Source organism: Calypte anna, chromosome 2 (assembly GCF_003957555.1).
Source record: "Calypte anna isolate BGI_N300 chromosome 2, bCalAnn1_v1.p, whole genome shotgun sequence".
NCBI classification, from domain to species: Eukaryota; Metazoa; Chordata; class Aves; order Apodiformes; family Trochilidae; genus Calypte; species Calypte anna.
The window spans coordinates 36,081,141-36,096,111 of record NC_044245.1 but is presented as its reverse complement, the minus strand read 5'-3'; the positions used below and the strand labels follow the sequence as shown (position 1 = coordinate 36,096,111).

The following is a 14,971-nucleotide window of genomic DNA, read 5'->3' as shown; positions in this document are numbered from 1 at the left end:
TTAAACTTCTGTCTTTCTCAGGAATTCCTCATTACATTTGGCTTTCATTACTATGAACAGACAATTTCCTGTGTAAGCTTCTGGTTCTAATAACGCTGGTGAAAAATTACTCACTAAATTAGAATATACACTATTTTAACCTGTGAATGGTACTAGCCTTATAGCTCCCCAATTAACGTAGTACTGAATGCTGACAAAATAAGAAAGCATCAGGTGTAATTTGCTTACACATAAAAAACCTTGGTATCTAGTGCTAATTAGCCTATTATCATTTGCCTCACTGTTTCTTTAAAAATGTCTGTACCTCTACTATGCTGAAGATATTTTCACCTTTCCATGTCCCCTGCATCGCTGCACTCTTGTAATTATTTCAATGTGAACTGAATGTCCCACAGGCTTTTCTCACTTTACTGAGCAACAATGAACCTTTAAACACTCCAAAAGTAAAAAATCAAAATTGAATAATCAAACATCTTGGCTGAATATACTATGCTATACTAATATACTAATATGCTATACTAATTTTGTTACCATTTTATAAAAAGGAGAGTATTTCTAGCAAAAAAGAATCCCTCCACTGGTCAAAAATGTCATGATTTCCTGTTTGAAAAAAAATCATTGCATGCCACATTGAGAAAGCATACAAGGTAACTAACAAGGTATTAACCAGGATTTATTTAATAAACATTTAACACGTTATTAACTTGATTGCATGCTTACAGTACTTGACACACTGGAGGAACACAGTTTTATAATTTTGGCCTATATGAGGCCTAAACCAGCAGAAAATGATACAAGTAACTGTTACTTTGACAGTACATCTACCCTTTCTTAATTCTGGATAAGGTTTCTCATTATTAAGGTGAATCTTACACCGCCCTGTTAATTAATCATGTAAAAAAATCCCAAGGCCAAAACCAGCTACAGAAACAAAATGCATTGTTTTGAGAGTGGATAATCTCACTACAAACACACAAAAAGAACACTACCTATGATAGTATCAGACTCTAAACATCTGCCACTACAGCACATATCAATTTATCAGCTAAATATCTTAACATATCTTCTCCTTGAGGAAAGGACAGTTTGGGTTTCTCCCACTGTTTCACAATGGGCTTTCAGAAACAAGAGCTATTGCTATGGCTCCCATGGCCCACTTCGTTTTTCAGATCTGAATTCTTTAAAACCTTCTGTCAAACTGGAGAGAATATTGTCAAGAGCTGAGAATACTGTCAAGAGCTAAATTTCACAAATTGAAACACATACCATTACTTTAAACTATAACTCTTATTTTATAAGAATTATCTTAATGTCCACTTATCTTCAGTATCATTTGGAGATATAAGTACTATCACACTCTTTGTCTTTGTTTGAAACTGATTTTTTATCCTTTAGAATAAGGAGGATATGGAAAAATGCTTTGAACATTTCACTAATAAATTTCTATTATTCTCACATATGAAACAGACTATAGATTTCTAAAGTACATTAATATTCAAATTGTGCAGACTACAGGATGGGGGGGGGGAAATTACATGAGACAAAGAGCAAACCATACTTATACAGTAAAGATTTCTGGAGTCATGTGTCACCTCTATCTAAGTGGCACTCAAAAAATTTAATCCAGGCTTACAAAAACATTTATCTGGAATAGCTCAGTAGCTAAAAAGCAGCATCACCACATCAGAGCAAACTACAGGTAGAGACATCTCCATCAACAAGACAGAACTCATGATGTGCATGTTAAAGATATTATCACAAGAAAGATGTTTTGTATCCTAATTATAGTGATATCCTACAAGCTACCACTAAGAGGATATACCACTGCCTTCTGGTAACTGTGCTACTACTCCAATCAAATTCTGTTGTATTTACATCATCACTGAACTACATAAACTCTGCAAACATTGCCGATTACTAATATGTGTTTCTGGACTTTGGTACAACATTATTCTAAAGCTACTTTTTCTTTAGAAAGCAATGTAAAGCACACACACACATACATATATATATATATATATTTGAAACTGAGTTACAGGTCTCTTTTCCTTAATTTTCTTTATTTAAATAGCAAGGACTGAATGTTTTTAAAACAGTACCTTGGCCATCACCCTGCCAGGTGATGGCACCTCCTAAGTGCCATTTAGCGCACAAAAATTAATGCATATCATCCTAGAAACATTTGCTTATTGTCAGATAATCAAACTAAAGGAACCCTTTAACAAATAACTAAAGACTCAACTACTCTGTGCCAGATTACTTCAGTGGAAGTACAGAGCATATTTCAAATCACACCCTTCTGGCTTTTTTTCCATGCTTTATATTAACGCAAGGCAGATGCAAATCAGTATTTCTCAGTGTATTAGTCTTTCCTTCCCTTTTACAAAATGTTAATCTTCCAGTCTCTAAAGACACAATTTACATATTTACTGAAGCATAAGGCCTGAAGTTAACATTACAGTAGCTAAAAAATACCAAATCGAATGAGATCTGTAAGAAAGATACAAGGGAAAGTGAAAAAGTATGTGTGGCATCTAAAACTTAAAGGTGCTTTAAGAAACTGTAATTCCTAAAAGCAGTTCCTGATGTTTTTCTATTCTATGTTGAGTCAAAGCAAAAAGAAATCGAAGTCCACAAACTGGAAAATGTAAAGTAGCAAATTAATGTAAGGGCTTTATAAATAGGCAAAAAGCTTGAAGTTACCATGAAACAGGTAAATTAATACAACCTCTTCACGTTAAATCCTCTTGATTACAAACACTTTGCTTTCTGAAGTGTACAAACACTTAGGTATTTGCATGCAGTAAATTAATCTCTCTGTTCTACTCAGTATGAAAACACTACCAGTTGCTGTACATTCATGGGAATTACTTTCAAGCATATGTAATGAAGCATGAAATAGGAAGTCACAGGTTAAAATGACCTTTCAAAACAGGCACAGTACTGTATAATATAAAAAGAAAGTCTTTCAGATAGCATATAAATTAACCACAAAGGACTACTCACCATGTCATATGCTGTTACAATCTTTTTCAAGACCTCTGGAACAATCCCTTGGAGCTCCATAGTCGGATACTGATCATTGAGATTCAGCACTACCAAGGGGGTATTTTCAGGCCCAACCAAGCGCGTTGACACTGCCAAAATGCACTGCACAAGATTTGCTACAGGAGAGAGGCCACATAATTCTTTGAATGAAACTACTGCATTCTGCAAAAAGGAAAGAAAGAGTTTCCTTTACAGTTAAATATGAATTCTGATGTCTCGTGCTTTCAGGATAAAAATTACTTCAGTGTTATAGCTCAGCTACCATGTGGAATTACCACAGCTTTTCCCTAAAGAACTGTCAGTTTTCCAAAGCAACCAACATTACACAGATATTTAACAAATCTATTTAGAACATCTATGCCTAGTCTTTATCACTGACAACTAAACATGTAAATAAATGAATTCTAAACCACATAGGTTATATTTTTTAAAAAACCTAGAAGATATTTCAGAAGTAATTTTTAAAATGCCACCAAGACAAACAAAACATTAAGTGCTGAATGTCCCAAATAAGCAAAGTGAGGTGAAAGAAGGAATTCAGCCCATTTGTAACTTTAAACATACCTTAGCTACAGTCCAGACGTGCTGTGGATCTGCTGGCTCCCATTTGGTGTGATTCACAAACCCAGCACTCCACTACTGATACCATTCCTATCACAGATTCACACTGCAGTGAATTTTTAAGGTAATTTAATAAGTACTGATTTTGTACTCTTCCCTTGAAATTTATTATAGTTGTATTTTGCATTTAATATGGTAGAATATAAAACCATGTGTTTAAACTTGAAGAAAATTTCCAGTATTAGAAATAAAATGTGACTCCAAGTAGCCACGGAAATTCCATGACGGGAATATTCTCAGCACTGTAATGAATTTAGGAGTTTTGTACCAAGTGGGAGCTGGTGATCTATGGCAGGTCTGGAGTTTGTGTTCCTGTAGGAAACAAAAACAAAGACATAGTATATTTAAGTTACAAATGTGCTCAGTGTTCCTTTCTCTTATGTCTTACCCAAGTAGGGTATCTGACACAGATTTTCATTTTAATCAAATCTTACTAGCATATCAGGACTCATTTGTGGACATATTTGTTAGAGACACATAATGCCAATCTCAATGGAATAAAATGTGAAATATTCTGCTCTCCCTTTTGAGGCAGAATACCCAAAGTAGAATTCAAAATATGTATATATAGCACATGAATACAAAATTATGTGAACACTAAATCACATTGACTGAATTACTAAATTACATTGACTACAGTCACTGACAGTGTACTTTAAGCAAACGTCGAGTAGCATCTAGTAAATGTCCAGGAAACAGAAACTACCTTTATTGACTGGATTACAACTTAATGACACAATAATCACAGTTGAAAAAACAGACATTAGAAGTCCTTTCACCCACATTTTGTATAGATAAACATGATGAGTAAGCTATTACAAACAAAACTGTTACAGAAAGGTTAATGAGGACCCAAGGAACTTATATATTAACCAGTGGCAGGCAGGGCAGAATGAGAGCTCTAACTCCTGCCTTTGGACTTCCATCCCTATGTCTAGAGACTATCCCTTTCATATTGTCAAGAAATTCCAGCATGCAACAGCACAGCCAGTTTAATGACTCATGTTGTACTTTTATCAGTGACTAATATGTAACAGCTTGTGACATCAGCTTTTGTCATGACAATGTAGTACCTAAAAAGGCCAGCTAGTTGTATGTAGCATTAAAAAACCTATTAAACGTGCTGCTGCATAATTCATTTATTTCTCCTTATATTAAAAAAAAACTTCTTTACTCTTTATAATCTCACTTAGGACATAATTTCTGTGCCATAAAAACTGAATGTATTATGCAAAATGTCATTAATATAGAAATTAAAGAAAGATCATATTCCCTGATGTAAGTTGATACTTATTTTGAGTGATTTATAAGATGTAAAGCCTTAGTTATATATTATACACCATATATAATCTGTCAGTAAAGCTCTGCAAAACTAGTATTCCCTCATGTACCTATAATATCTTCCTGATAGCATTCTGAGATATAATGATGATAAATTCAGCTGATAGCACAGCTTCCTAGAAGACAGAATAAAATACATAAAATATCATTTAATATCACATGTTCAAAGAAAATACACTGTAGAGCCTGTTTTAAATTATATGAGTTTTGGAAAGCACTGCAGCATGCAGAGTGAAGAATTTAAAGCAGATACAAAAACTCTGTTTTCACCATTTCCTCAAATCTTAGGTTCAGCTCTTCCTTGAAAGTTACCCTTTACATGACAGAATTCTAGCCTTCAATAGGTTAACAACAGGTAAACGTCACTGTATATGGAAGCCTATTATAAATCAAAAAATAATTCCTGGATTTTCTAAATAATCTCTTAGTACAGCAATTCTATATAGCTAGCGGAGTAGGGGAGTTTTGTAATGTTGCCCTAATTTCTTCTTTCCTATGAATAGAAATGTGTTTTACTGTATTACTATTAAAATTCTTTCAGTATAAGTTAATTCATGAAGAAAATTTATCTACACTGATGTGCCTTTCAAATTCAGAATCAAGACTCAAGCAGCTCCTTTAATCAGTTCCCCTTAACATTACATAGGAGTAAGATGATTTAATAGGTCACTTCACTTGAAATTACTTATGCTTAATTTTATTGACCACTGCCAGTATTTCAAGAGAAATTTACAGATAGTTAAAAGCTTTATTAAATAAAACACAACTTTACAGCTCACTTTAATCTATGTGTAAAAGGGTTTCTTCACCTCAAATCTTTATTACAATCTCCAAACAATGCATTTTTGAAGTGTCTTGTCTTCCTCCAAAAACAGCACCTTAGCACCTGTACTTTGTTCCTGAAATTCAATGTGCTTACTTTATATGATGTTTAAATTAAGGTAATGCATTCTAGGGGATGTCTTCTAATACCTTAGCAAGAATTCCATGTATTTCTAACACATTATTGCTAGGAAGGGTTACAAAAAGCATATGAACTTTCGTAAGTATTGTCTTATACTGGGGAATGAGGAAACAACAAAATATCAATGAAACTGTAGTAAACATACTTTCATGCACAAGTCTTCCAATCAACAGTAAGGGGTCTCGTTTTTGTATCAGATTTATTTTCCTCTTGAATTTCTATTTAACTTTATCTTCTAAAATTAAAATATTGCCATACTTTCCTCCAGTGAGTAACTAACATTCTTTTCCAGTGTATAATGAACATTCTTTCAAACACACCCGATGAGTCAACAAGCCTGAGTTCTATAACTGGAATCATATTTCCAGTTCATGTTCAATGTAACATGCAGATGCATCCAAGTTTATCTCAGCAGGCAACATCACCGAAGAGGCTGCTCAGACATAATACATTTTTAAAGCTGTTTAGCATTACACTCAAATAACATGACTTACAAAATGCAGCAAGACTTTAAAAACATATATTCCCTTTGCATAATACACGCAAGGACCAATAAATTCATTGTAAAAACTGTACCTGCATATTTTCTCTCAAATCCGTGGCATCCCGAATGGGTTGGAGAGCGTTCTTGAACACTTCATCTATTGTTTTAATCCATAACGTTCTCATAGAAGCATATTCCCTTGATTTCTTGCCCTTCCTCACAGAGAGGCCCCGCTTATGAGGTTTCCCACCACCCCTTCGATTAGTAATGGCCACATGCACAAACAAGGAAGCATGTGCTAACATTTCACCAGTTAAGGACTGCAGAGGAACGTGCCGATAACCAGTCTGTAGACACTCAAAGGGAATCGTGTACTGCCCAATAAACTCATCCCCAATGTAATCATCATCCAGTACTACAAAACGCACCATAGCTAGTTCTGGTAAATTTATTTGAAATTCAAAACTTTCATCAAAAATTGGATTGTCCCCATTCTGATGCATAGTTTTCGTCCTTTGCTCTGCACAGTCAGCAGGGATTCCATGTATTTCAACATAGACATAAGGATCCACAACATCGCCTTTGGCACCCGATCCTTTGGGTTTAGGGAAGTTTTGCCCACTGATGATTTTAATATGAAGCAGCTGAGGTGAAACTCCAGGCACAGTGTCTTTTGTATTTGCACTAAAGAAAGATACTTCTTCTCTCATGATAGCAGGACGGAGAACATAGCCACAGTTTCCATTTTGTCGAAACCAACCAATGTTAAGATCCATCATTAAGCCAGGTGTTTGAAAGTTCATTGCTACTATCTGACAACCGCATTTCCAAAAGTCCTGGGGATTCATATTGCTAGAGTCAATCCTCATTGGACTGGGGAAAACTCTTGCAAGAAAACGTTTGTTATAATTAACAAAGTCTCCAGGGTTTTCATTGGCGTATTTGCTAGCAAGCACTTCATTAAACGAGCACACTTCCCAGTACTTCTGGAGCTGAAATGAAACTTGAAACTCTTTGAACTGAACTGACTTACATATGCTTACCAGCTCAGAGAGTTCTTTGCAGAGCTGGAATCGTTTCCCTGTCATCGAGTTTTGCTGTTCTAACCCCTCCTTCCCCACTCTCTGTGACATTTCTGCTCCTTCATCTTCATCTGTAACATCTCCCTCTAGTCCAGAACAATTAGAGGAAAGCTTCTTTGCTTTAATTAGTATTTTCCCTTTAAGTGATTCTGGTGATGGAAGATAAGAGTCCTCAATGTTTGGAGACTGTGTATGTAGCTTGTCCCCCAAAATTTTCTTCATGTGTTGCACCATTACTTTCTGCTGCTTAATAGAACAATGATTTTCTAAACACAAAATAAGAGGGTATTCTGAAGCAAAAAACGCATACTTGTTAATAATGTCAATCACACTACGGAAGACAATCTGTGATGTCATTGTATGCCCTGTGTAAATCACAGGCTCATTATCTGGACCATCCCACACATCCAGTTCAACGCTTCGACAACCCATTTTAAGAGCGCGAATGTAACCTGTGATGTCAGAAGGCCCTCGAAACTGATCTTCTATCAAGTATGTGTTATGAGATGAATTTATAAAATAATGTGATAAAGGCTGTTTCATATCTTGACAAACTTTTTTATGTTCTGGATCAAATATGTGGCAGTCTGGTGAAGTAAGATAATTTGTAAACCCATCTATAGAAAGACAACCCTTTTTCTGGCCCTCTTTGGCTGGCTCGTATTTCTGAATAATTGCAAGGCTTATTTCTTCTGTGACATGTGCTATACCCTGCTCAGCTTCTAAAAACATCATGAGGTCCTTGGTATCTAGGAATTCTTTATTGCTTGAAAACTGAACCAGAAGGAAATAAATTTCAGGTCTGGTACAAAGCTCATGAAAAACTTCAATAAATTCTTCTTTTGTTACTACAGTACCAGTTTTTTCCTTAGATCTATGCAACTCTTTGAATTTCAGTTCAATTTTATTAGTTTTTAATCCAGGATTTAAGTCTTTGATAAATTGTACAGCGTTGCACAAGGGTATATGTCCCAAGTTATCTACATCAGATTCACTGAACATCTGTGAAAGCCATGAAGTCCGCATATTATCTTGAGTACTTTCTATCATATCTAGAGTATGCTTCCCATAAGAAATCAGGTATCTTAAACCAGTAACCCAAATATTTGCAACATCTGCTGTGTTAGCAACAAGATCTAATGACTCATAATTTTCTCCATATATTATTGAAAATGCACAGTCTTCTGATATCTGGTCATATACTCCATTGCTGCGAAAAATATCTGTATTTTTCCCTGTTCTTACTTCTTTGATAGATTTAATATCAATCTTTGCCTTTTCAGAATCCTTTTTTGAAGGTTCCCAGCGTAGAGACTGCATATCGGCATCTAAAAGGAAATACCGGTGATACACCCTGGAGTTGGATCTTATCTTTTTGAGCTCAGAACCTTCAACCATTGCATTTATGCAGTCACTTGCACTGCTGATCTTCTTCTCGGTCGGCATACTGCTGAACGACACCGTCTTTTTCCGCTCTCGCTTCTGTTTCGTACCATCCTGGTAAACAAGGGGGAGAAAATATCAGTCAGTGTGATTTTCCTCCACATTGAAATAGGTTTCGAATTACAGCTGAAATTCCATAAAGTAGGTCAAAAAGGTCCAGTATCTGCATGATGAGCAGTAAGATGGCAATCATCACAAAAGTAAATACTCACCATGGCTGAATGTTTGGTTTTGCCTATATAAATAATCTTCCAGGGTCTTTGTTTTCTAATATTTTCTATTAATAAAAAATTAAACAACCCAAGTTTTGAACACCAATTAAATAATAATGGGGTATAAATGCATTTAATTTTATCAGTAATAACCTGCTTACAGAGATAATGGGCTTCCTATGAGTTCATACAGGTAATTGATTAACACTGTCAGCACAAAATACAATGCTTTAATACCATGCTGACAGGTTCCTCATAAACACCAGAGAAACATTAATACACAATTAACCACAGAAAATGCATGGGGCATGGTCCTAATCTCAGTTTTATAAAAGATGCTAACAACAGTTATTACACATAGCTCACTTCCCTACTGCACCCATCCATGTCCTGAGCATTGACACATGCATCCCCCCCCTATACTAAGAAAACATCCACATTAATCTCAGAAGCTACAAGAGCATCTGGACTGGAGCAGATACAGCACACTGCAAGTTCTCAGTTTCAGGAAATACAATGACCCAAGAGAGAACTCTCTGAAAAAATGAAAGTTTAACTGTTTCCAAAGTAGGTGTGTACCATTAAAAAGAACTTGAATGGAAAATGCTAGACTTGGTCAAGAGAGGAAGCAAAAGTGATTCACCTTTGCTCTTAAACAATGAAATAACATAAAGGTCTTAGTTTCCCAGAAAAGGGCAGGGTAGAAAACTGGATATTTAAGTCATGAAAAAAGACAGAAAGAAAAAATAGTGTCATTTAGCTACCTTTATTTGATGTTTGTATTAATTGAAATAAGTGCAAATAAATTGGTTAGATTATTTAAGTATAACAAATTTAATGAGAAAGAAATTAATTTAAGAAAGCTTTGTGGCTTCACTACCTGCATTTTCTGAGACATAAAAAATGTTGCAAATAGTTTGTTTTGCTTTTGTTTTAAATTGTCTTGTGTGTTGCTAAGCTAGCTAGCTTTTAGTCAGAAATAATGTTTTCATGAAATAAGCTTTTTTATTCTGGAATCCCTGTTAGGAAATGTTCTTCTATTTCAGCATGGCTCAAAAAATTACTTCTCCAGCTTTATGCAAAAAGAATGTGATTTTCCCTCTAATAGACCTTCTATCTGAAGTATGTTCCAGAGCAAATCAGCATTGCTTATGTGGCAGAAAGGAAAGGGGAAACAAAACTTTGACTGCTACACACTGAACAGATGTTCAAATAAAAACCATCCATTACAGAATGCATTTCCAGTTCAGGGCATGTGTTCTGTGTACTTAATTTCATTAAACCAAAAATGCAGAATTCTGGTTTTGTAATTCAATTTATAAGCACCCAAAAAGCTTTTCGTTGAAAACAATGATTAGTAAAGTAAGCAGACTTAATATTTGCTGTCCTGTGCTTTAGAAAATTAATCAGTCATAGGATTCTTGTTCCTTTAATGACAGCAGAATTTGCTCTACCAAAGCTCTCGAGAGACCCACGGAAGGGAATAACCTTACAGAGGATTGTTTACTTTTTAACTCTGTAACAAACACCTGCACTGGATACTGCACAGAGCTGACTCTTGGAATCTCATTACGTGTAGTTTGGCCACGAGGATTGCTTTCAAGAAAATCTGCTTTCAAGCAAATTTACTTAGCTTTAAAAAAAAAAAATACGAACATGACTTTTGTTTACAAAGATTTTAATTCTATTTAAAGCCTGGCTTCTTGTCTGGCTACCTGTCCAACCACATCTCTTGACCGGAAACAGTGGCCAGGGACAGCCCCACAGAAAGGAACAATGATATTCCTATCCAGTATTTTAGTGCCTGGAATGAAGTATGATGAAACTTCTTAACGCTCCAGATTTCTCAGTCACAGATCTAGGAGGGGAATATAGTTCGTGAACTCTTCAGAGAGAAATCAGATAGATAACAAACCTGTCAAGGACTGGGAAGTATTATCTTGCCTGACAATAATCAGTATTTATGAAACAGACAGAAGGTCTATGCTTTTCTCTATGATAAGGATTGGGTCTAATCTAAGACACTGAATGTCACAGGAGAAAAATATATGCCATTTCTTGATGTCATTTGATGTAAAGCAAGTAGGTCCATATCAAGGCAACTTCATTCCCAACTCTAGTTACTGGACTGAAGTTTACACATGCAGATCAGAGGAATAACTCAAACTACCACCTGCAAGACTCTTTTCATAGAATCATAGAATTGGCTGGGTTGGAAAGGACCTCTGAGATCATCAAGTCCAACCCTTGATCCACTACTGCTGCAGTTACCAGACCATGGCACTGAGTGCCACATCCAGTCTCTTTTTAAATATCTCCAGGGACAGAGAATCCACTACTTCCCTGGGCAGCCCATTCCAATATCTGATCACCCTCTCCATAAAGAAATTCTTTCTAATGTCCAACCTAAACCTCCCCTGGCACAACTTAAGACCATGCCCTCTTGTCTTGTTGACAGTCGTCTGGGAAAAGAGACCAAACCCCACCTGGCTACAGCCTCCTTTCAGGTAATTGTAGAGAGCGATGAGGTCTCCTCAGAGCCTCCTCTTCTCCAGGCTGAACAGCCCCATCTCCCTCAGCCTCTCCTCATAGGATCTGTGCTCGAGTCCCTTCACCAGCCTAGTTGCTCTTCTCTGGACCCGCTCCAGGACCTCGATATCCTTCCTGAACTGAGGGGCCCAGAACTGGACACAGGACTCGAGTTGTGGCCTCACCAGGGTTGAGTACAGGGGCAGAATCACTTCCTTGGACCTGCTGGCCACACAGTTCCTGACACAGGCCAGGATGCCACCGGCCTTCTTGGCCACCTGGGCACACTGTTGGCTCATGTTCAGCTTCCTTTTGCTTGCCTGCCAAATGAATTTGAAGCCAGTTCAACTGTATCCTGCATTTCTACAGGATAAAGAGATTTTACCACTTGGCTTATTCACAGAAATCTGCTGGAGGTAGATGTCACTGTCTGAATGTGACAAGAGTTAAAATACTCTTGTGAGTTTCTTACAGCTCTGAACTCTGAAACACCCTAAGTTTTTGCTCCTCCAGAGATCAGTGATACTGTGCTACAGATTGCCTAGGCAAGTCCCTGTCCTGACAGACACAGCAGTCACAATCAATCTCCATAAACCAGAAGAGATTAAAGAATATCTTCCCAAAGACAGTGTCCAGAATTGTCAACCCGTCTGAATCATGCCTCCATCTGAAAAAAAACCAGAAAATAAACTCTCACTCATAAGCTGAGAATGTAATGAGTGTGCACGAACTGTATGAAACAGCTTTGTAAGGCTGAGAGGTACAGTCTGGCATGGAGAAGGAGGCAGATATATTCCGCTACATGATGTGGAATATTTCACTCTGAAAGTGAAAATTCACATTCATGAACGTGGGGCAGGTCTCTCCTGGCATTAAGTCTATCTTGAACCAAAAAGACTGGCACATCAGGAAAGTGTATGCATCAGAATGAACAAAGGAGTGACTTGTTGGCATTCAAGAGACTTACAGAGTCCTAAATGCTGTTCAAGATGCTAGAAGCAAGACTGGCCCTACAGTAGTACAGATGCATAATTCTGTCCACAGCAGAAGCTATAATTTTTGTGCTGAAACAATGTTCAGAGTCATTCTAGGATCTTTCACACAATCTAGACCATGTCAATCTTCAGATTTTAAGAAGTAATGTCATCGTAACTCAGGACTTCCCCTGAAGTAACCTGTCCTTCCAAAAGACTTCATCCCTGAAACCCAAATGAAAACTCTCATCAATACATTTCCTAAAACCACCTGTGCCACATCCAAGATGCAAGCTTCTCTGAGAAACAGAATAGACCCCAGACAGAATTGTCGTGAAACTGCTAATATACACTGCAGGTGACAACACGAAGAGTTTAATTTATCCAGGAATTAGCAGCAGAAAGCAAGTATCTAGCAGTTTAAAAACCAGAAACACTCCCAGCTGACAACTATGGCACTTAGGAGACAAAGAGAGCTGGAGAAAACAGCTTAAAAGAGCAAGCAGGGAAGAGTATTTATATTGTATGAGGGTTTTTTGTTTGTTTGTTTTGATTCCTCTCAAGGTACAGACAAAGGAATAGTTCTATATCTAAGACAGTGCTAGATATCTACAAACAGATTTCTGGAGGTAACAAAGAATCTTGAATCAGACATTGAAAGATATACATATAATTTCTGAACAGTAAAGTTTTTAAAACATTCAACTTGATCATAAAATCAGAGTGCTGTTCTAATAACCATGGGTACTAATAGGGACAGTGGTGTAGTTCAAACTAAGCTTTGATAACATGAAGATCAGGATTATAAAGGGAACAATGAATAGTGCATGACTTTTACACATATATTAAAGAATGCAGCAAATGAACTTTACAACCTGTGTATGCCCACATGAGCCATGTTTCAGAAGACACCATAGGGGGAAGCAATACAAAAACATTAAATCTCAGAGTTACCAAGAAGTTCAGATATTGCTAGATTCAGTGGAAATTGTAACACTTCAGGGAGAAATGTAGAGCCCAAGGCTGGGGGCTGCCATCACCCTGAGGTGGGAACTGAGGGGCTGCAGGTGGAGCACTGTGCAGGAGAGTCCTTCCATCTGCCAACACAAAATGATCCTGATACTCACCAGTGTACATTTTGTGTCTGGAATCCTGCCTCTTTCCATGACTATAGCAGCTATCTGCAGCTTTGATGCAGTGGTTAGATGCTACCTAAGCATTTTAAGATTAAGGTTTTTATCTGCATTTATCCCTCTGAAGTACTCCTTTTGAGACACCGGATGTTTCTTTGCAAAGATAATGGTAACAAGAGGAAGTGGCAGAATGACACATTTTTAGAACATTTGTCTGGGAAGTGAAAGTCCCTGATGCAATTACTCCATAAACATTTCACTGGGGTGACCCCAAATGCAAAATCTACCAACAATCCACACACCAAACGCTGAATTTTTCCCTCTCAGAGGAATGCCCACATCCCCAGGAGGCAGATCCTGCTGCTTCTTCATTGTCTACCACACAAAGTTTCCCTTCATGTTTATACACCATAGGTCCATCAGAAGCATGGAGGGCAGCTCCATCCTCGTCCTGAGAGGTTGAAGGTAGCACACAAGGACCTGCACCTTTGAAGAACCCCAGGTAGAAGCTCCAGACCCCAATCACTCCATAAGTCAGTGACTACCCATTTCAGCCAAGGAAATACCTGAAAATAAGACCACACGGCACCTCCCCTCAACCACAGCACCTTACTGCAGGCTTTCTCACTGTAACTGGATGAGGCTCTAACAACATGGTGAGTAGGTGATACGACAAGCCATGCCTAAGTTTGCTTTAATTTCTTTTTTTTTTTAATCACACTATTATTTGATCTCATACAGTATCAGAAGTAATTTAATGCACATCTGTAGCCAACAGTTGCAGTAAAATTCACTGCTTTATGACAAGGGCAGTCTAATGATCTTCACAATGAACACAGAGTGCCTGCTTTTATAGTGCATGTGATATTTAAGTACCCAATTTGAGCACTAAAACTGCCCATCTTCATCAAACACAGTTCAGCAGCTATTGCAAAATCACCTAGCTTACCAACATGATATATAACATAAGCCTATTCTAGGAAGTGGTTAGAAAAAAAAATTATTGCAATAATAAACAGAACAACCTATTTTGTAAACACAAAAAACCCCAAATAATTATGTGCAGGTTTCCTAAATGCAGCTGCCAACTGATTCCAGAACACAGCACACAGCATTAAAAAAGAAGCTAAGCAAATTTTT

At 37.1% G+C, this 14,971-nt stretch overlaps 1 protein-coding gene across 1 annotated transcript in view; it reads right to left on the bottom strand.

The window, feature by feature from the left end:
- PLCL2 (phospholipase C like 2) overlaps positions 1-14,971 on the bottom strand; it is a 90,564-nt gene that overhangs the window by 31,133 nt on the left and 44,460 nt on the right. The window contains exons 3-4 of the mRNA XM_030445297.1: positions 6,551-9,037; positions 3,007-3,210 (exon numbers count right to left, since the gene is read on the bottom strand). Coding sequence (XP_030301157.1) covers positions 3,007-3,210; positions 6,551-9,037 — 2,691 coding nt within the window. The remainder of the gene's footprint in view (positions 1-3,006; positions 3,211-6,550; positions 9,038-14,971) is intronic.